The sequence below is a fragment of the Odontesthes bonariensis genome, chromosome 3 (assembly GCF_027942865.1).
Source record: "Odontesthes bonariensis isolate fOdoBon6 chromosome 3, fOdoBon6.hap1, whole genome shotgun sequence".
NCBI lineage: Eukaryota > Metazoa > Chordata > Actinopteri > Atheriniformes > Atherinopsidae > Odontesthes > Odontesthes bonariensis.
This window is the reverse complement of record NC_134508.1, coordinates 36,563,450-36,583,784: the sequence shown is the minus strand read 5'-3', so window position 1 is coordinate 36,583,784 and position 20,335 is coordinate 36,563,450. Positions and strand designations below refer to the sequence as shown.

Genomic DNA, 20,335 nt, shown 5'->3' with positions numbered 1-20,335 from the left:
CCAGAAAGTACACTGGTATATTTCTTTTCTCTGCTTGGTACTTGGCTGTCATAAACTGCATAAAGTTTTGAGTCTTTGGTATGTTCACGCTAGAAAAAAGTAAAATAAATAAAGCAGAAAATATCATTTAAAAAAATGCCAGAACATCGCTGTCACACTAAATTCTTTAAGTTATTATCTTAGCAGGGATAATGAAAAGTAAGATAGCAGTAAATCCTGGTGGTGAATGTGAGTATTGTGGTAACATTGATTGATTAATGTGTCAGTGTCCAAATTATCCCTCGGCACAGCACACCTGAATTAAACAGTGAACTCAGTTACTAGTCACATCTTTTATTTTTAGCAAACACAATACAAGCCGTGAAAATCCATTGAGGCATTTAGGGTGAAATACTGCAAGTCCACTTTCTTTTACATCGACAAAACTTGTCAAAAAATAAACTAAATAAATGTACTGAAACTTGATCTTTTGCATGGTCTCTTTGTAGAAACAGAGGCTCCTGTTACCGTTGATCAGTGATTTAACAAATCTTAAATCCTATTAGGAAGGAGCGCCTCGAAATAACATGTAGAGTAATCCCACCATGTTTGCAAAGGATAAGCCCCCCCCCCCCCCTCTAATTTTTCATTTGCAGTGGCAGTGTTTGTTAACAGCAGCCAGAGATGACTCATGGTGGAACAGAGTATATTATCAGCACAATTACCAATGTTTATATATATATATATATATATATATTTGTTTCGTTACTTATATATCGAAAGATAGCTCAAAATTTACACTGGATAAAATATTTTAATAAACATAATTGCAAGGCGCCCTGTGATGCACTGGCGGCCTGTCCAAGGTGTACCCCGCCTCTCGCCCGATGGCCGCTGGGAAGTTTTTTTTTATATTCTCCATCATCTTTTATAAAACATCACTGCAGCAGATGATTTACAACATCTTGAGCCAAAATTGTGACAAACACAGAAAGAAATAAAAAAAAACTCTAATAACAATGTGAGCTCTAAAGGCAAGAAGAAAATGTTCATACAAAGACTCATATGTTGGCTATAACTTTTAATTGTGACAACACTGAAAAAAAAAAGAATCAAGTAAATCCAGTTATTCCATAATGCTATGTGTGCAACATTCACTGTTATTGTTAGTCTGAGAACATTTTAAAATACAAACAAACCATTTCATAGTGTCACGTAGATGCAAGATTTATTAAACTATAATTACGGTTAAAAATCAAGTAAACTACCAAATGGAGATTATGAGTAATTCACATAAAAACGTTTTCTTCTCATTTACTCCCACTACCATCTGAATGTAAACCAGGAGAAAATCATCAATCAAATATTCCACTGTTAAACTTACAGATTTTGGCAACAACTTGGGTCCAATACTGCCATTGAATGTATTTAAAACAGTAATACTGGCTCCGCACGAAGTGAGGCTACAATAACTAATCTTAGAATTTTGTTCAGTGTGCTCTAATTAAACATTTCTGACCTGATGTTTAACACAAGTCAAAGAGATGAGGCCTGACTTTAGCTTAAAATGTGAAAACATGCTCCAGTTGTGCAATACATACAGTGAAACAGTGGCCATTTTTAGAAAACACACACAACATATTAACCCAAGGTCTGACGGCACAGCTGAATCAGAACTTAATGAGTTAAACCAAAATGTGCCTTTAAACTTAAACTTACAGATAAACTAAGTTAAATATGACATTAAAAGGTAAATGGTTAATGCGGTTCAGAAAAAGACAAAAGCATTAAGTGTACCTTAAAAAAAAAAGTATCAGGTGAGAAGCCTTACACGTCTTAAAGATTGCTCTTTAATGCGATACCTCTCTCTCCTTGATGCGTTTCTCCTCAATATGCTCGAGGGCTTTCTCTTTTAAAGCAAAAATAAATGCAGCAATTCAAACATACAAAAAGTTCACGTTTTTACAGCATGATGACACGTGAAACTTGCACACTAGGATTCAATATTACACTCCTGAAAACTTGTCGTACCAGTGAAGTTATGAGCTACGGACTTTGTAAAATATGTATACAGCACCAATGTGTGTTTTTAAAAAGAATCTAAACAAGGAAACGCACCGATAAATGATGTTGCAACATCAAATAATTAGGCTAATTTTGGACTACAATTTGCTATACGATTTTGTACTTAAAAATGCATAACCCCAAACTCAATGGCCACTGCTAAATAAATTCAGAATAACCTCACAGACGGCACGTTTGTTCACAAATGACTCCAGCAGAGCACTGACATGGGCTACTTGTGCTGAACATTTATATATCTGAAGGCTAATAAGACAATCCCACTACTGGGAGAAATTCTGAAATCTGGTCACAAAGGTGAAAAGTAAATGCTACAAAACCAACGTGATGAATAACAGTCATACTTGCTGTGCTGTGTTAAGACAACAGTGAATTGGATCACACTGCAGTGCAAATCATTCTTAGTGGTGGTTTTAAACTCTTCGTGGAGCCACAGAGTGAGTGTTCAGCTCACACAAGTTTACTCAGACACTTGTTTAGTGGTGGCAACATGGTGTATTTACTACTTAACATTTGGTTTAGCGCTAAATTGAGTAATATCAACAGAGCAAAACAACACCTAGGAATTATCTGCATATTTTACTTGATCCAGTTTAACAGATTTGAAACCATCCCTAACAGACTAACATGATGTTTTAGTGGCATCGGAGATCTGCAGTGACATTTCTGACTTTTACAGCTTTCAGCAGTTAAAACATAATACTGGAAAGGTTAGAAGCTGAACACAGCATCGGCAGATTGTCAGATGTCACTGGGTAATGTGAGGTAGAGGATCACACAAGTAGACAAACCAACAGAGTTTCCAGATATCGAACAAAGGGGTTGGAGGTGATTGTATTTGTGACAGGAAAGAAAAAATAATGCACTTTCACACTTCTCCAAAATTGGTGTGGCCCGTCTCCTTGGCATGCTCACGAGCTTCCTTCTGTCCCACCAGCCCAGTCTGACACACCATGCAGCGCAACGCAAAGCGGTTAACGTCTGTGAACTGGCGCTTGCGGCGAGCCTCGTCTGCCAACTCGAGGGCCTGGGCCAAGATTATGTCATCTGTGGTAGAAAAAATAGTCTGAGGCGGGGTGTCAGAACCGGGAATCTCTTTCTGCAGTGGGTCATAGTGGATACCATCGTAGATAAGCAGCACACGTTTGTGGTAGCCAGCATCCTCCCCGAATCTATCTACTCGGACTGTCTGAGTGTCCACCACGCAGATCTCACACTGGTAAAACTTGGAGAGGATGGACACCTCGATGGCTCCTCCCCAGGTGTCATCACGTCTTATCCAGGAGCAGTACTCTTCATTGGTTTTTCCTAGCACGGCTTCAGAGTAAGCTGCAGGGTCACTCGACACTATCTGGGCAATAAGGCCGCGCATCTCAGGGGCACAAGCGGGGTCATACACACCACCTTCCACCACAAAATAAACACTGGTGAAGAGGCAGGAGTTATCAGCTGGTACCACTCGACGAGCCAGCACGGGGGACAACTCCAGACGCGGTGCTTTCACAATGGGATGATCCTGAGGCTTTGGCTTGTTTTTTTCCTCCTCAACAATGAGTGTGTCTCCTGTATAGGAAGACACACCAATTAGAACACTGTTCATCCTGGTCAGACGTTGGTTTGAAAAGGAAGAAGAGAAACGTCATCGTGTATAAAACTGTCCAACTGTCAACTCAATCTATTGCCCATATTTTAATTAAAACTTCTCCATGACAGGCTTTTTAGCCACCTTGTAACATGGGCTCGAACTTAGCTGATACTAGATCACATTCTGAGCCGTTTCAACTTGAAAGCTTTTAATAACCAGCTTGCATTTCAACAGGCCCGAGCCACATCATTCTGTCTCAACACAGTTTTATTTTTGACTGAACCTCTATTATGAACTTCTATAGAGGACTGGAATTCAAGGAGACATATCTCTAAATGACACCACTAGTTCTGTCCATTGAAGAAAAGGAAAAAATAAAAATAAATAAATAAATCACCAACTAGTGCTTATAAGTACTGTTGTAAACGTCAGTCAGCATTTGTGAGCCCATGGCAGTTAGCATTTATAAATACCAGCGCAAGACAGGTTTGTAAGTAAAACTATTTCATATCCGGATTGTGAATGCAGCACATGGGAAACTACAGCACCCCTTTTCCAGGTGACAGCTGTAAATCAATAGCACTGTTATTAAAAGAGAAAGCGGCAGGTGAAATTAGATGAGTCTTGACCACCTTGGGCTTACACTGCCTCTTTGAAACTCAGTGTTGAAACTCAGAAGCCAGGCTAGCTCTGTTTTTCGAAACGTGTTGGAAAGACAAAAGTGGTTCTTGGTTCTAGTCCTGGTAAGAGTTGGTGCTGCTCTAAAATTAGTTTTATTATCTAAGAGCTGCTTTTGTATGGGTTGAAATGCAAAGAACTGGTTTAGCATTAAGCACCGGCAACAAACCAGCACCAGAAGTGCCTCAGTTACGAAGGGGCATCAGAGTGCAGGCATACTTCTCGTTTCTGGGAGGCAGGACCTTCAAATACGAAGCTCGTCTCATGTGTAACCAGCAGGGGGCTGATACTGTTTCCACTTTTAACAGTAGACTTAAATTTTGCTTGTAGATGATGCTAATTAATCTATGAAACATTCTTTAATTATAGCGCTTTTAACACCAGATTGCTGGGGGACCACCAATTATGATGCACGGAGCACCATGTTTCTTTCTAATATAGAAAGGTCTTATAATGTGTAGCTATATATAAAAATATAATTTAACCTGAAATTTCTATTTAAATGGAGATATGATGTGTTTCCATGAGATGGGGAAAAAGGTCAGATCAGCCAATAGCAAACATTTTTCACAATACAATGGGAGGTGAGCTAAATTTAATTTGGGTTCTAAAAGCATTAATCAATGAAAACAAAAATCAATAATAAATTATTTCCAGGTGCTATGAATAATTAAATCACTTTCCATAGTTTAGTTTTGCAGACTAATTATTCTAAAACCCTTTAAATCCTAAAAAAAGCTGTCTATTAAAAGAATTTGGTTCACGTGTACATTTTTTCGCTGTCTGAAACAAACCTGATTTGATTGGGTAGTCCTTTAGATGAGCATCTCCATTTCGAAGATCAAGACTGGACGGTGGGTAACCAACCATTATTTTCTGCACATCACAGGGGATCCCTGTCAGCTCCTCCACCTTGCTCTTAAGCTCCTGCACACAGGACTGATGAGTCAAGCCCTGCATAAGGTGGCTCCCATTTTTGGTCTTACAGCGAAGTCGCAACATCCTGCCTGAAAAAACATGTGATGTTAAATTTCTATTGCATGATTTGCCAATACACATTGACAAGTTGACTACTTGGAGATACTTCATTCATGATCAGGTATTTCCACTATGGATTGTTTTCTACACTGATGGCAAAAGCAAATTCCAAGATGACAATGCCAAGACTTACTGGGCTCAAATTGTGAACGAGTGGTTCAAGGAGCATGAGACTTTATTTTTTACACGTGGATTTCCACCACAGTCCAAACCATAACCCCATAGAAAATCTTTGAGGTGTGCTTGAGAGGATGGCTTTCCCATCATAAATATTTGATCTGGGTGAAAAATGTATGCAACTCTGTAGGAAAATGAATACTCATTGCATACGTTTATCACAATTTTAAACTAAATGTGTGCCATAAGCAAAGCTAGAGGTAGTACATCATTGTGACTTTATCATCATTATTATCATCATCATTAATATTGATTAGGCAGTGCACCAATTTCTTTTGTTGTTATTCAAAGTTCTCCATTAAATACTTGAAAGACACATAAATGCGTTTTTAAATGCTGAAAATAAGTCATAACACTGATTATAAGTGATGATAAGAATTATGTTTGACAATACGTAATTTGTTTTATCTCTTACAAAATAAGATGTTTCCGCCATACAGCTTAGTCTAAAACTGTCTATTTTGAGGAACGCGGCTAAAACTTTATACTGTAGCAGCAAGCCATGAAAGCTTGGTGCAGCTAATGCTAACTGATCACCAGTAGTACACATTGCAGAGTCCCTAAATTATGCTGATAGTTGAAAGAAAATGCCGTTATCCAAAAAGGCCTACATAACAACTGAACTGCTGACGAGCGGTACAATAGTAAAACACCAGACTGCAGTTTTGCTTTGTTTTAGCTTCTTTGTTCCAGTTAACGTCGACGACTTCGTTCAACGGGTAACAGATAGCAAGCTAAGCTAAGAAACCCCCATTAAGCAAGCAAATTTAGTTATGTCAAACAAACATTAATTATGACAACATTAGAGTCAAAGAACCAGAGAGTGTTATCCTGAAAATTTATGACATAAATACACTTGTACACTTTGAGAGACACGTTTACGTTCAGACTAGCTAATCAAAGCGGTTATCATCTGCTAACGTTAGCAGGCTAACCTAGCCATAAACTTAACGACAACTACACAATTAAAGTTAAAGTTTCCCACATCCGTTCAGTCTTTGATGAATCATTAATTTGTAAACTCATAAAGCTTTACACGGAGGGAACTCTTAAAAAAAAAAAAAAGGCAAGGTAAGTTGTTTTATTTTCTTACCTGCAGTTGACTGCAGCCCTTTCTGCCTCAAACAATAAACATCTAGTGAGGACTGATGTCACCGTACGTCTCAATGACGTCATGACGCTCCCTCGTCAGCTTCTAAGCACATTGTGTGCCACAATCAGGCAAAACGATTTTTAGTTGGCAGATTTGCAATTGTAGAATTTTCCATAGAAGTGCTGCTTAACAAAATAACTAGAAATACATAACATATATTGTCCTGTATACTCATATAATGAAGAGTCTGTACAGACGGTGCAAAGTTTGTTCATCAATCACACGCAGATGAGATGTAGAGAGATTAAGATTAAGATCAGATTTATTGGTCATGCATACATATGAAATTTGTACTCCGCACACATGCACAGGGTCACACACTCAGAGACAGATGCCAACCTGGAGCAGTGGACAGCCATTCACAGCGCCCGGGGAGCATGGGGGTATGGTGCCTTGCTCAAGGGCACCTCAGCCATGACAAGGAGGTGGACTGCTGGAGAGCTGTCAGTTCCACCAATTTTTGAGAGGCAAGAGTGGGAATGGAACCTGCCAACCTTCCGGTTATTGGACGACCGACTCTAACCACTGAGCCACGGCCTCCCGTAAAATGGCTATGGGTAGTTTTTCTAAAGCGTCTATGACCCACATTTTGCTGGATATGTAAAACAGTTACAGTATTTGGCTATAATTTTTCACTTACTAAGTGTGTGTGTGTTTTGTTTTTTTAATCAACACAGTGATAGAGGGATTGAGCAAAACAAAAAAGTAGCTGTGTCTTCTTACTATGATAGAAACAATTTCTAATTCTGGCTGAAAAATGTTTTCTAGGTAAACAAGGTGAATTTGATGTTTCTGATCAGAGGCAGTCATAGGTGGCTGACCTTACAGGTCGATACATATCAGTAGCAAAACATTTATAGGCTGTAGTTACTGCAAACAGGTAACTCTGACATTTTACTCTGGACCACATAGTTTTTTAGAAGTGATCAAAGTTTGTTACAAGTTAGTGCTTAAAATGTGTTGCAATGCTTATTCAGTTTGAAAAAGAAGAGTAGTTCACTCTAAAAATAAAAAAGAAGCAAACAAAATTCTCATCCTTCAAAATTCACTTTTATTGTCTGCTTTAAAGGCACAGAAGGCCGCTTTGAGCAAGTCAATAACTTATCAACAGTCAAACATAGCAAATTCATGAACCAAAACTTTGACCTCAGCCTCTATTAAAATATAAAGATTTTTGTGTCAGTGGAGAAAAATACTTGAAAACACATTCCAGACAGTTTGATATTATGAACACAAAAAGCTAACATGAAGGTATTTTTTGTTTTGTTGTGCATAATTCTTACAAGTAAATGAACGTCTGGGGTTTTGTATTTGCTGCGACACTAAATTTCTTTCCCTACTGTTGGTGTATAGACCAGAGATATATTTTATTTTCTAACGGCTCATAAAACAGAAAGTGCTCCCAGAACAAAAGGAAGGATAAAAGAGCCTGACTACATTCTCTTAAGACGTAATAGATGATGGCATAAGAATCCAGTCAACAAGAATCACAACTATATATACGCAGATATTTATTACAAAAATATTTCTAAACTATCATTTATAGTGAAAATTGATTTGCATGATAATAATGCATAAATTGTCTTAATTACATTCTGTGGCATATGGAGAGGCTAATTCTGTCAATATGTACGAAGTCCAGTAAGGCATTGCTCTATTTACAAAGACAATGGAACACCATTTCTGTAATGCAGCATGTTCTGGTTGACTCATTTCTTCTGGTGCACATGCAAAAGTGTTTATGATACTAATGCAAAGCCTCAGCATGCAGCATAAAGACAGAGCGCTTGAGATAAATAGGAACATGATACTTTACCAGCAATTTACTTATTTACTTTTTTATCCTGTAGTCTTAACATCTTCAACAATGTGGAGGAAAAAGAAATAAAGAGACAAATATTTCCATCTTTAGAGTCGTGAATGACTCCAGTACTTGTGCACACTGTGCCATAAAAACGGGAGGAAGAGGGTCCAACTGTCACTCAGAAGCGGACACAGCCACTAGTTTCTTCGGGGCTATCAAAGTCGATTCCTTCACACAAGGACTCCTTTAAGAAAAAAGGAAATGTCACTGTCAATCGCAAATGAATTTCTTACAGAAGCAAATTCAGTTTGAGGCAACTAATAGCTTCCTTGGTGGCCCAGGAGAACTTAAAAATTAGGTCATTATTTGAAGTGTGGTAAATTAGCCTCAATACCATGTTTTCAGTTAGTGATTCAATATTAATAAGATTATGACCTTCTCTATGATTGTGTTACATCATAATAATTTACACTAAACTTTAATAAGTACTAAAACATGACTGGATTACCATGAAATAGAATATGTTTATTGTACAAGTATATGGTCAAAGTTTACCCTTTTGAAGTATCTCTAAGATACTCAAGTAACATGAACATCAAAGAGTTTTCCAAAAATCTGTTTTATTATGCAGTTATCGATTAACGTTCCAAATAATCAATACACGATAGTGCTCCTGATAAGGTCACAGAGGCAAAAGAAAACTGATAGCAACTTTTGCTGTACAAAGGTGATGGAAGATATAAGACACCCAACCGACCTAAAACTGTAAAAACAGAAGTAGACCACAAAAGTTCTCCACAGAAAATGGACATGAAATGAAGCATGGGAAAGAAAATGGAAGGTTTGCCACAAGTACTAAGTCTCCAAAATACTCACAGAAAACTGCTTCCTATCCGAGTCTGTAAGACAGGTTTAGAGAAAGCAGAGAAAGAGAAAGACAGATAGAAATGTAGAGAAGGGCTGAAGCACAGTACTCACAAGACAAAGCCAATGATCACACAAGATGTACAAATATGAATATGCATTTAAAACTTTCAACGCTTGTTTTTCTCAGAATTAAATGGTTAGAATGCTTTTCACAGCATGCTAAATGCTGATTCACAAATTGTTTTCTTATTTTTGTAAAACTCACAGATTTATGATAGTTACACATAGATATGTTATGGTAATTTGCAATGAAATACTCCTGATGTTTGTGTGTCCTTTAAATAGAGTAAAGGTCAACTCCACAGTGAGTTTTCCAGCAAAGTGGTGGCATGCTGGTCTGCATATTCAAGCTAGAGACAGCCTTTTGGTGAAGCAAGGGTCATGCAAGAAAAACATCTGATAGAGAGTAATCAATTCAAGCTGCAAAACATTTCCTCGGAGAGAAAGACACATGCAGGGGTGGGTTTAAGGTATGCCAGTTGTAACACAGACACGAAATCATCAAGAAGATCCAAAACTTGGACACTGAGACATGGGAATGCTAAACACAGGGTTACAACTGTGGTGGGACATGACTGATTACAGCTAACGGTGACAGATTTAGAGGGTTTGCCTGTAACTCTGTCACTAACTTGGCTTTGCAGTCCCTCTGGCATCAGAGCTGATGGGGTAGGGGCAAGCGGTAGCCAGGGCTGGTTGCCCACGCTGTAGAGCCTGGGGCGCTTGACCTGGTCGTGACTGGATAAGGGAGTGTAACTATTCCGGCGATGTATGAGAGCGGAGTCCCTTGGAATTTTATCCTGGTTAGAAGATGAAATACCGCAGGTGTTAAAGGAAAAAAATCCGGGGACAAACAAGAACGCGGGACGAAACAATACCAAGGTAAGAAGCTGCACAAAAAGTTAATAAAAAGATGCAGTGGAGCCCTGACGCGACAGATAAAACACCTCAAGAATGGAAAAATATTTAAACATGTGACCAACTGCTTAGATACCGCAGTCTTTCTTTTTCAAATACACGTAATCTCAATATCAGGATGCAACCAGAGTAATGATAATAATTAGATCAGCCAAGCAGCAGGATCAGCCTTAATCTCTACTGAGGCAAAAATATTGCTAAAACTGCATTTTATTTGAAGCCTTTTGGCTCTCAGCTCAAGCCAGAGGTTAAAAATAGGAAGGGCAGAGCAAAACAAAACAAGGATATAAGGAAAGGAGTCAGGAAAGCAAAGCCTCACATGGGGATACAATGCAGGTGCACTGCAAATGTGCTAAATTAGCAGACACAACAAACAACAGCTCGCTAGACTTCAAATTATTTGTTGAGATTTCTTTAAAAATTTCGAGCAAGTAAAAAAATAATGGATTTCAAAGCTTTAAACTGTGATGTATGTAAAATAAAATGCAGGACTATGATAATTTTCATCATCTTGTTCTTTTGTTATTTCTGCTCAAATCAGAGCAACTTACAAGTGGCCGGTCTCGATGTGTGTTTACTGCCTCCACATCCAGGTAAAACATCTCCACTTTACAACCTACAAGATGCAAAATGGAGTGAATTGTAATCCTGGTTTTATGTTGTCTTGTGTTGCTATAGTTTTATTTCCAGGTGCAGACCTACCATATGCAACAGGAGTGAGCTTGAGCACAGTGTGGAGGGGACATTTCATGTACGGAAGATCCTCTGTAAAACGAGGAACACAGCATACAAAATATAATTTCCCTCTTTTGTATATGCTTATGTGTGTGTGTACATTAATGGTTATCTGACCTGCTCCCTTGTCCAGGAAGTAAGCCAGGAGACAGCGCATCACAGCCTGATGGCAGATAACCAACACGTTGCCCTGTCTCTCTAACTCCATGATAACCGGCTCCAAACGCTGAACAAGATCTTGATAGGACTGAAGATAAAGAGGAAAACATTTCTTATAAAAGTAGATAATAGTAGCCACAATAAAAAAAAGTTGTCAGAGAAATAAAGTGACAATTTGTTTGAATTTGCATGAATAAATTGCTGACTAAACCAATTCTGGAAAAGGAGTAGTTGAATGGAGTGTTCAGTTCAATTCAATTTTATTTATATACAGCGTCAAATTACAACAAATGGCATCTCAAGGAGTGTTCAGGTCACCTCTCCTCCTGGGTAGCGATAGTGGTACTTATCCTGGTCCCTCAATGCAAACTCCTCTGGGAATGTCTCCTGGATCATCTCATAGGTCATTTCCTCACACACACCCTGACAAACAACAACAAAACATGTGTTCTTATGTTATGGCTCAAGGACAAAGTTCAATAGAAAACATTTCATTGCACACAGTGGAGAAGCAAACACTATCCAAGATTAAAACATACACACGCACACACACACACACACACACACACACACACACACACACACACACACAAAACCAACTACAGCTATATGTGGCTAAATTCTGGAAATGGTCAAAGTAATATGGGCAACATTTGTTCCACAGCAAAATGGTTTTGGATATGTGCTTGTTGTGAGAAGCCAGATATGGATGATGTGCAAAAAAATTTGGCTTTAGAGTTGGTTTTGACCTGTTGTTTCTTTGCAACAAAAAGCACACTGTCTGTAGTTTGTTTTACTTTTAAGGAACCTTAATATAACGAAAAATAAGAAAGAAAAAAAGAAAAACAGCTTCAAGAAAATAATTCATACTGAAAGATATATTAGTTAAGCACATAAGTAAAACAAAGCTATAGATTTCAACCTCACAGGGCCTTCATCAGGGTGAAAACCTCAACACTACAATGACATATTTTCAACAAGAGGTCTCAGAATAACATCCAGAATATAGTTTCTGCTCTTCTCAACCAGAGAACTCCACAAAACTCCATGATATCTGTTTTAACTGTAAAGTTGGGGAGGTTAGATGACACGTTACTGACAGCATCAATCTCGTTGAGGATCTTCCACTGTTCATAAGGCACACCGAGCTCCTCAGCTGTCTGGATTGTTCTTCTCAGTTGGCTTGTCCACACCTTCAAGTCCGAAAGCTTGTGCTCATCAATGAAATCCCGCAGGGCACGAGCGAACTTGGATGAGATGGAGAGAGGTTTCAGCCTGCCATTAGTGACATTTCCTCCTCATTAGATTCATGTTCAGGGAATGGGAAATGGGGATAAAATTTAGATAAGATAAAATTTGCGACAAAGGTTTTAAAGTATTGCAGTTAAGTACTTGTTATCTTAGCTACCTCCCAACCAAAGACACTGGTTCTGCAGCTTATAACATGTGGATTATAAAAGAGAGCAGGCTCTTATACCTGTTTCCCCCGAGGAGAAAGTTCAGCATCTCCACCGATGCGTCCCTCGACGTTGTGGTTGCTCTCTCCGTGTCGACAAAGGTAGATGGAGTGCGAGTGCACGTGGATGTTCATGAGGTAGTAGACTATTTTGCTCTGGATGTAGTCCTGCACCCGGTTCACTAGAAAACGCCGGCCTACGTTTATGACCTTGATCAAAGAGAGGTCCCTGTAGGTGCCAGTAAATACTGTGGGTTACTCAAATGGTTGCATACTGTCACCATCTAGAGTTTATCTTCTGAATCACAGTTCCCCACAATGTCAGCATTACTATTTGCTTTAAAAAATGTAAAAAAGGAAGCTATAATGGAGAAGAGCCAGTAACATTAGTTTACTGTCAATTCTGAAAATAAGTGTAATGGCGGATTTAATTAATTCTCACTTGTCATAGTCATCAGGATCTAATGGTTGGTAGGTGACCTTGTAGCACTCGATGCGTTTTAGGAAGTCATCCATTACTCTCTCCCTGTGTCTCTCAGGGTAGTCTGGACTGGACACTTTCACTTCCTGTAGCAGGGGTTGAACACAGTTCTTACATAACACTGTGCATACTGTGAGTAATAATAGATTATGGGCCCAGACAGGAAAACACAGTCGGACCTTACAGGCAGGTAGGTAACATAAGATCATACCAGAATATTAGCAGCGATGACATCTGGGTCATCACACACAGACTCCACAAAGAACACCTGTTGGAAAATTGTTCAGGGGATCAATTTACACTAAACATTCCAGAAACTGACAACTGAATCGACACCACAACACTTTGTTAAAGGAAAAGCTTTTAAATATGTTTAAACATTTGAACATGCTTATTTGCATTCCTTCATAGAATAAAACGGGAAATTTTTATAGTGTTATATCACATGTGGGCGAGTCTTCACATCACAAATAACAATTTATTTAGAGAGCCTTGAACCAGGGATCAGTCCATCAACTTTACAGAGTAGGGATTCCAGCTCAGTCCTAAACCAGCTGAACTAAATCAGAGAGGTTAAAGCTTTGAATGCATGAACACTGACACTAAAAATATCCTTATAAGTAGCGAGAAATTATCTAAATATCTCTGACTGCTCATGGAGAAGCAATTTTCTCCAGCGCATAAATAAAAAAAAAAAATCAATCAGATAACCCTGAACCCTTATATTGGAAATAATGACAAGCAATCTTAAAACTTGAACTTTCTTCAGGTATTGTGTTGCCTGCTTTTTTTTCATATTCTTTCCAGTAGAAAGGAATGTTTGAAATGGAAATACAATGATCTGCAACCTAAAAGATGTGGGCCAGGCTCTTGACTATCATGCTAACATGGTTGGGAGTAATGACTCCCTCAGACTGATTGACTGGTATTATTATAAAACAGCAAGTTCACAGGTCAGTGGCCAAGCCAGTCAATTGCTATTTGTAATCCGTTTGAACTCTATTTGCATTGAGGCATAACTTAACTTATGAATCTATCAAAAAGATTTAGTTTTGTAAAAAAAAAAAAAAAACTAAAGAAAAAAAAGCCATTTTCTTTCATTTTCCTCCTCTAAGTGTTAAATGTAGAAGTGCTGAGTGTATTTTCCAAAAATGTATTATGGTGTGTCAAAATAATGTTTAATGAGACTTTATTACCACACTGAGCGAATCACAACTAAGACACAAATGGGTCTATTTAATTTACTATTACAAGATTTAAAAGGTCATTTTTCTTGAGTACCTATTTATAATCCCTGCACATTTTGTGTCATATGCTACATCTCTTGGGATGATACTGAAAGCAGTAAAAGGTATAAATGGAAAAGGACGAGAGCTGCAGCAGGTAAAGTGCATGTACTGCACGGGATAAACTTACTGACGATGTCTGAAAACTCTAAAGTTTCACTGAAGTATTTTTTATGCTGTAATTAACCATAAAAAAAAGACTGACACAGTCTATTATAGAAGATATTAGACAAAAATAACACCTGCAGTGTTGCTGCTGAATTACACCAAATATTTTGCCACTACAAATGATTTTAAGTATCTTTATGAAAATTGCTTACTCTTTGTTCCCCATTTACACTTATTTTCATCCTTTCCATGGAATCTTCTATTCCCAAGGATCTCAGAAATAGAAGGCCAATTCAGTATACTGCTATTTGGGAATCACCCTCCTGTGGCCAAGGTGGCTGCTGTTCGGCAAGTTCGTAAGGACAAGTGATCCTATTTTTCCGGGTAATGGCTGAAAGTCATCACAGTGAAATGAATGATATTAAGCATTACCTTGAACGCATTCTCCTTCACAAATGCTTGGATAAGGTCACGTCGCTCTCTTGTTGTGTTTGTTGCATCAAATACCTGACAAAAAGGGGGGAGAAAAGACTTTTGAAATGTTTGTAGGACAGTTTAGGAACAAGACTACCTTAATGTCAGATGTGTTTCTGCTCTACATTTCTTATATCTGGACACAAGCCAGATGCCCATAAAGACAGAGAGATGACTCACTGCAATTTGACCCCCCTCCCCCGTCAGGTACGCCTTCACATCCTGCAGAGCTACCAAAGCACACTGCCTGCAGGAGAGAAGGCAAACACAATCACCACGTCCCACAGTAAATGTCATGTACACTGGGGGCTTTTTGAGCATTTGATTATACAACCCCAAATAAGAAAATGTTGGAATGGTGTGGAAAATGAAAATGAAAGACGTTTCAGTTACTGTGACTTTTATTTAACTGAAGACGGCATGAATGCAAAATATTTAATGTTTGGTTTCATAAACTTAATTTCACTTGTAAATGTGCATCCATTACTGTATTTCAGGCATCAAACACATTAAGAAAAAGATAGCTGGGATGAAAAAAAAAAAGTCAGCAGGTGATTGCAATCATGATTTGGTACAAAAATATGATAAAACAACGTCTGAAGAAGTTTTGATGAGCTTTACTTAGTAAACTTAAAAAAAAAAAAATTCTAAAAGAAATAATGGAAGGGATTGTAATATTTCTCCTACTACAGTGCGCAAAATCATCAACCAATCCAAAATAATTTGGAGGGATTTCAGTATGTAAAGGGCAAGGGGCACAAGCCTAAACTGAACATCTGTGATCTCTGAGGTAAAAGCTCTTCGGTTGATCCCATGTATGGAATCTGCTGCTGTGAATCCATGACATGTGGTCAAATCAGCTCTCAAGACAAGGCAATCTGGCTATTAAAAACAATATAAACCTCTCAGAAAGATATTGGTAACATCAGGCTGAATCTACAGTTTGACACTTTTATAGGAAGAAAAAAAGTAATTTGCTGAATATCCACAGAAGACAACAGAGGTGGATAGCTGTGGGAAATGGCTCATGAAAACATATTATTATCCAAGTCACACATAAAGACAGGACTTCACAGAGCAAACACAAAGAGCTGACCACAGGATACAAGCCGTTCATGAGCCTCGAGAATACCATGGACAGACAAGGTTTTACCAGAAAAACAAAATCAAAAGCTAAGACATTCTAAGGCATTCTAACATGACAAACTAAAATCAACTTGCATTAGAATACACCCAGAGACTGTGGACTGCCACACAAACCCCCTCAGCCACTGAACCTTGCACTGAACTGTTAGTACTGTATTATCCCACTATAGTGTATTCACTTCGTATTGTATTCATTGTATTTATTCCATACTACCTCACAGTGTAATTCATTGTACTTATTCCATTCTACCTTTTCATTCTACATTTGTATTTATTCACTACACTTTACATATGCACATACTCTGCACTTTTACTGCTTTTTGCACTTCTGGTTAGATGCTAAACTGCATTTCGTTGTCTCAGTACCTGTACTCTGTGCAATGACAATAAAGTTGAATCTAATCTAATCGAATCTAATCTAATCTAATCAGTGGCACTAGATCTCTGGTGATGTGAAGAATTATTATTTTATGAAGAAAATATTGTATGCTCAGGTTCAGCCAAAAGCTACAAAGCTGACTGGACAATGCAGTTTGATAATGTTTAACTATTATTGCTACTCTTGCTGCTGATAGAAATGACCTCCTGTATCATTCTGTGCTATAGAGAAGCTGAAGAAGCCTCTAATGAACACACGTTTCTTCACTGTGTTGTGTAGAGGATGTGCAGTACTGTGTCCATTATGTTCTCTCACTTGTGCGCCATTCTTTTTTGCACAATCAGCTCCACAACAATCCAGTAATATTTGAAGGTAAAGAGAGTTAAATATATCTGATATTAACCTGGGTGAGCTGTGCTTCCCTTGCTTCAAAAGGCACGAAGACAAAAATAAAACAACTGAAGACAGCTGCAGTCAACAGCCTGTAAATTCTTTGATATCCTTGAGTTCCAGACTTCATGCAGCCATTGCCTGCAAAGGATTCGCAAAAACCCACGAAACTGCTTTACTTCTCATATAATCAAAAATCAAACAAAGGGAACCCCACAAAATGTCAAACTTTTGTCTCCAATCTCAGAAATATTTATTGTTACTGTTTGACCCAGGTTGGATAGCAATGCAACACCCTGGAGAGCTCGAGCCAGCTTCAGATTGACAGCAGCAGCTTGTTTAATATCTAGGTCACAATCCAGCACCGAGAGGCTGTCAGGAGCCTGTCACATTTTCATGGTAGCCGTGCATGACAAACCCCATGTAAATTATTACCACTAAATGAACATGAAACATGAAACCATGAGGAAGGGGTTTTTACTTAATCTTTTAGGAGTGCCCAGCACAGACTTTGAGTTGACCGTCACATGAATATGGTGGCCACACGTTGTCATGTGTCTCTGTGTGAATATCAGTTTAAGGTAGAACAAACACTTAGCTGAACGTGGCCGAGTACTGACTGTTGGCCAAGAAAACAGCTTAGTCACTGATGCAGCAGAAGAGGCTGCAGAATCCTAAATGAATTTATGCTGAATGGAGGAAATGCCATACCCACACAGTAGAGGTGTTATAGCTTCTCTTAGTGACAAACAAAATGTGAATGTCCTTTGTAAAGACTGAAGATGAGCTTACATGCAAGGGTGCAACTTACTTTCTTATTTTCATGGCTGCCTCATTGTCGTGACGGAAGAAATCATAGGACTTATAGGATTTGACAGCCTCTCTGCGGTAAACACCCAAGTTAAACACTGCAACAGTAATAAATGACATCAGCACAATCTGCCCACACTGTGCTGTCGGCTTACATTCAAGACACTACTGAGATATTTTGTTTGTCATTTTAATTCTTAAAAGTAATTACAACAGTAATGATCTGACCAATCTTATTTTTTTGCTCCCTACTTTGGAATAACTATAAACCATGTAAGTGAGAGTTTTTAGGATTTTATGAATTTTACTTTCTGTCCCCAACTGTACAGACATGTTTTTTCATCATATTCTGCTTTTGTTAATGCTTTTTATTCTGTATGCATTATCTATAGCAGCTATTATATTGCTTGAAGTGAGAATTTGTCACAAGGTCTAAAGAACCGAGGGTGTTTTTGGAAATGGAGTAGATGTACATTATCATCTCAGCATTTATAGTAGGAGTCTGATTAGACATTAAAACAGCCCTCAGTCACATTTGATCCATGTCAAATGAGCCAAAATCACAGGAAAAATCAGCTAAATCATTCTTTATGATAACTGTCATGAAGCTACTGTAAATCATGTTGATTGAATCAGCTTCAATTAAGTAATATTTTGAAAAATAATCTTAGCCCAGTGAGACTACAAAAACAATGGCAGCATAGTCACACATTTTTGCACATTTATTTACATGAAAAAATGACTAAAACAACTTTTAAAAGACACTTGATGTACTTATTCAGTGTTGTAACAATTTTATAAAAACATGAATGTGAACATTTATACTTGTTATGCATACTTTCCACTAATGTAAACTTATCATGTGATATCATAATAATAACAATGATAATAACTATTATATAAACTAAAATGCTCTGAAAAAATGCAACATTTGAAAGGTATCTTAAAATATAATACCTTTATAAATACCATGCGTAAAAGTTCTTCATAAATTGCCACCTAAGTAATATTTATGTGTGTATGTATGTATGTTGGACTAAACTGAAGCACAATGAGAATGAAATGTCATTTATCTTACCTTTGGTTGGGACTCCGATCCAGTTGAGGTAACGTGTGAGTTTCTTTGACATGTAGGTTTTTCCTCTCGCAGGGAGGCCGATCATTACAATCACAGTTGGAGAATTTGTCATATAGGAAGCCCATGCTGCCCAGGAACAACATGCACAATAATAAAAGTCCAGCAAAGCCAAATTAATATATCCTAAATTAATCACAAACCACATTATAAAAGTCAACCAAAAAGCATCATAACTTGGGTTTCAACACAGTTTCTGAATAATTCATGTAAATACTGCATGAAAAAGCCTGGTTGCAAAGATAATAACTAGGCCATGTGCCTTCTGGACAAAAATAATCTCCTTTTTTGACACAAATATAATCTGTACTCTGAGTTAAGGCAATTTCTTAAGGAAATTAAAAGAAGAAATGTCCTGAGAGAGAGGGAATTTCCTTTGAACAGTGGAAACCACAGAAAGTGTCACACAGTGTATTTTTGTATCACTGGTCATAATTTACATTCTTGTCTTTTGGCCCACAGCTTCACATCCACTTTCTCACAGACTCCTGTATAAGAGAGAGCCTTAACCAAGATGCTTCTCAACAAAACGGTCGATTTGACGATTACTTGTGAACTTGAGCAAACAATACACCGTCTTAGGTTACAAGTGCACCTGTGGACTCTTGGAGCAATCAGGCAGTAGTAGTTCAAATCTAATTCTGAGAAAGCTGGGGTTTACTTACAGCATTTCTTCTCATTCAATCTCTGGTCATTTTTCTTGGCCTCTGCTGAGTTTGCAGAGGGTCCCCTGTCTCTTTGAGTGCAAGACATGTTGAAAATTGATCTCAGTTTTTAAAAATCTGCGCTCCTTCACAGAGACGCAGCTCGATCTGGTCTGAAGATGAGAGAAAACCAAAAGAGAGCTAGGCTACATGTAAAGGATTACCTCCATGCATGCAACAGAAATGAATCGTTATGGATGTGGCTTTATGTATCCCTGGCAACATTGATTGGACAATCGGAAGCAGGGGAGCTGAGGATGAGGAGGAAAGGCGCTGCTGCCACATCATCTGTGCTACAACCCCCCCCCCCCCCGTCTTAAAGCAGCGCTGATGCAAACAACGCCATCCTGAATGTGGGTCAACAGTCTGATGTTATATTGACCACATCAAACATAACCCGTACAAGACAGATCTCCTGTAGCGCAACGTGTACTGTCTATGTTTTTGTTACCTGATCGGTAAGAAAACGTGACTCCTGCAGCCCGTAGCGCCTCTGCGGACGCCTGAGTGCTCTGCTAAACCTCCGGATCCGCCAGGCCGGGAGTTTTGTTTCCGCCGCTGCGGCCGGAGGAGCCAGTCTGGTTGGCCTGTCCTTGATGCTGATGAGTCCTCGGCCGCTGGTGTCTTTCTCAGAATGGAGGTGCACCTCTACGTCAGAGCCCCCCCTCCCTACCGTAAAGCTGAGAGTAGATCTAGGGCAGCGCACGCCACAGCACAGCCCTGTTATCAAC

The 20,335-nt window shown here is 38.5% G+C and overlaps 2 protein-coding genes across 7 annotated transcripts; both read right to left on the bottom strand.

The window, feature by feature from the left end:
- Positions 1-330: 330 nt before the first annotated feature.
- Positions 331-6,704, bottom strand: yod1 (YOD1 deubiquitinase). 2 transcript variants are annotated; one of them, XM_075461672.1, is made up of 3 exons: positions 6,633-6,704; positions 5,119-5,331; positions 331-3,624 (listed from the first exon to the last, which is right to left on the bottom strand). In XM_075461672.1, exons 2-3 carry the CDS (start codon positions 5,324-5,326, stop codon positions 2,930-2,932), a joined length of 903 nt encoding a protein of 300 aa, XP_075317787.1. In that variant the 5' UTR covers positions 5,327-5,331; positions 6,633-6,704; the 3' UTR covers positions 331-2,929. The 2 variants fall into 2 exon arrangements, with proteins under 2 accessions (XP_075317787.1, XP_075317788.1); XM_075461673.1 differs by having other exon boundaries at positions 5,119-5,251; positions 6,633-6,688.
- Positions 6,705-7,720: 1,016 nt separating this feature from the next.
- Positions 7,721-20,311, bottom strand: pfkfb2b (6-phosphofructo-2-kinase/fructose-2,6-biphosphatase 2b). 5 transcript variants are annotated; one of them, XM_075461670.1, is made up of 16 exons: positions 20,056-20,311; positions 19,566-19,717; positions 18,844-18,969; positions 17,767-17,863; positions 15,221-15,287; positions 14,999-15,073; positions 13,384-13,440; positions 13,134-13,258; positions 12,713-12,920; positions 12,336-12,482; positions 11,554-11,658; positions 11,194-11,323; positions 11,044-11,106; positions 10,893-10,957; positions 9,373-9,395; positions 7,721-8,740 (listed from the first exon to the last, which is right to left on the bottom strand). In XM_075461670.1, exons 2-16 carry the CDS (start codon positions 19,651-19,653, stop codon positions 8,671-8,673), a joined length of 1,446 nt encoding a protein of 481 aa, XP_075317785.1. In that variant the 5' UTR covers positions 19,654-19,717; positions 20,056-20,311; the 3' UTR covers positions 7,721-8,670. The 5 variants fall into 5 exon arrangements, with proteins under 5 accessions (XP_075317785.1, XP_075317783.1, XP_075317782.1 ...); XM_075461668.1 differs by lacking the exon at positions 9,373-9,395 and adding an exon at positions 10,056-10,223 and having other exon boundaries at positions 19,566-19,745; positions 20,056-20,309; XM_075461667.1 differs by lacking the exon at positions 9,373-9,395 and adding an exon at positions 10,056-10,223 and having other exon boundaries at positions 20,056-20,309.
- Positions 20,312-20,335: the final 24 nt, after the last annotated feature.

Coding starts and splice junctions, on each gene's coding strand:
- yod1 (XM_075461672.1), bottom strand. CDS start 5,326: ATGTTGCGACTTCGCTGTAAGACCAAAAATGGGAGCCACCTTATGCAG. Junction 3,625..5,118: donor GGACTACCCAATCAAATCAG/GTTTGTTTCAGA, acceptor CTTCCTATACAG/GAGACACACTCATTGTTGAG.
- pfkfb2b (XM_075461668.1), bottom strand. CDS start 19,653: ATGTCTTGCACTCAAAGAGACAGGGGACCCTCTGCAAACTCAGCAGAG. Junction 18,970..19,565: donor ATTGAATGAGAAGAAATGCT/GTAAGTAAACCC, acceptor GTTCCTGGGCAG/CATGGGCTTCCTATATGACA. Junction 11,324..11,553: donor ATCGCTACCCAGGAGGAGAG/GTGACCTGAACA, acceptor CTTTATCTTCAG/TCCTATCAAGATCTTGTTCA.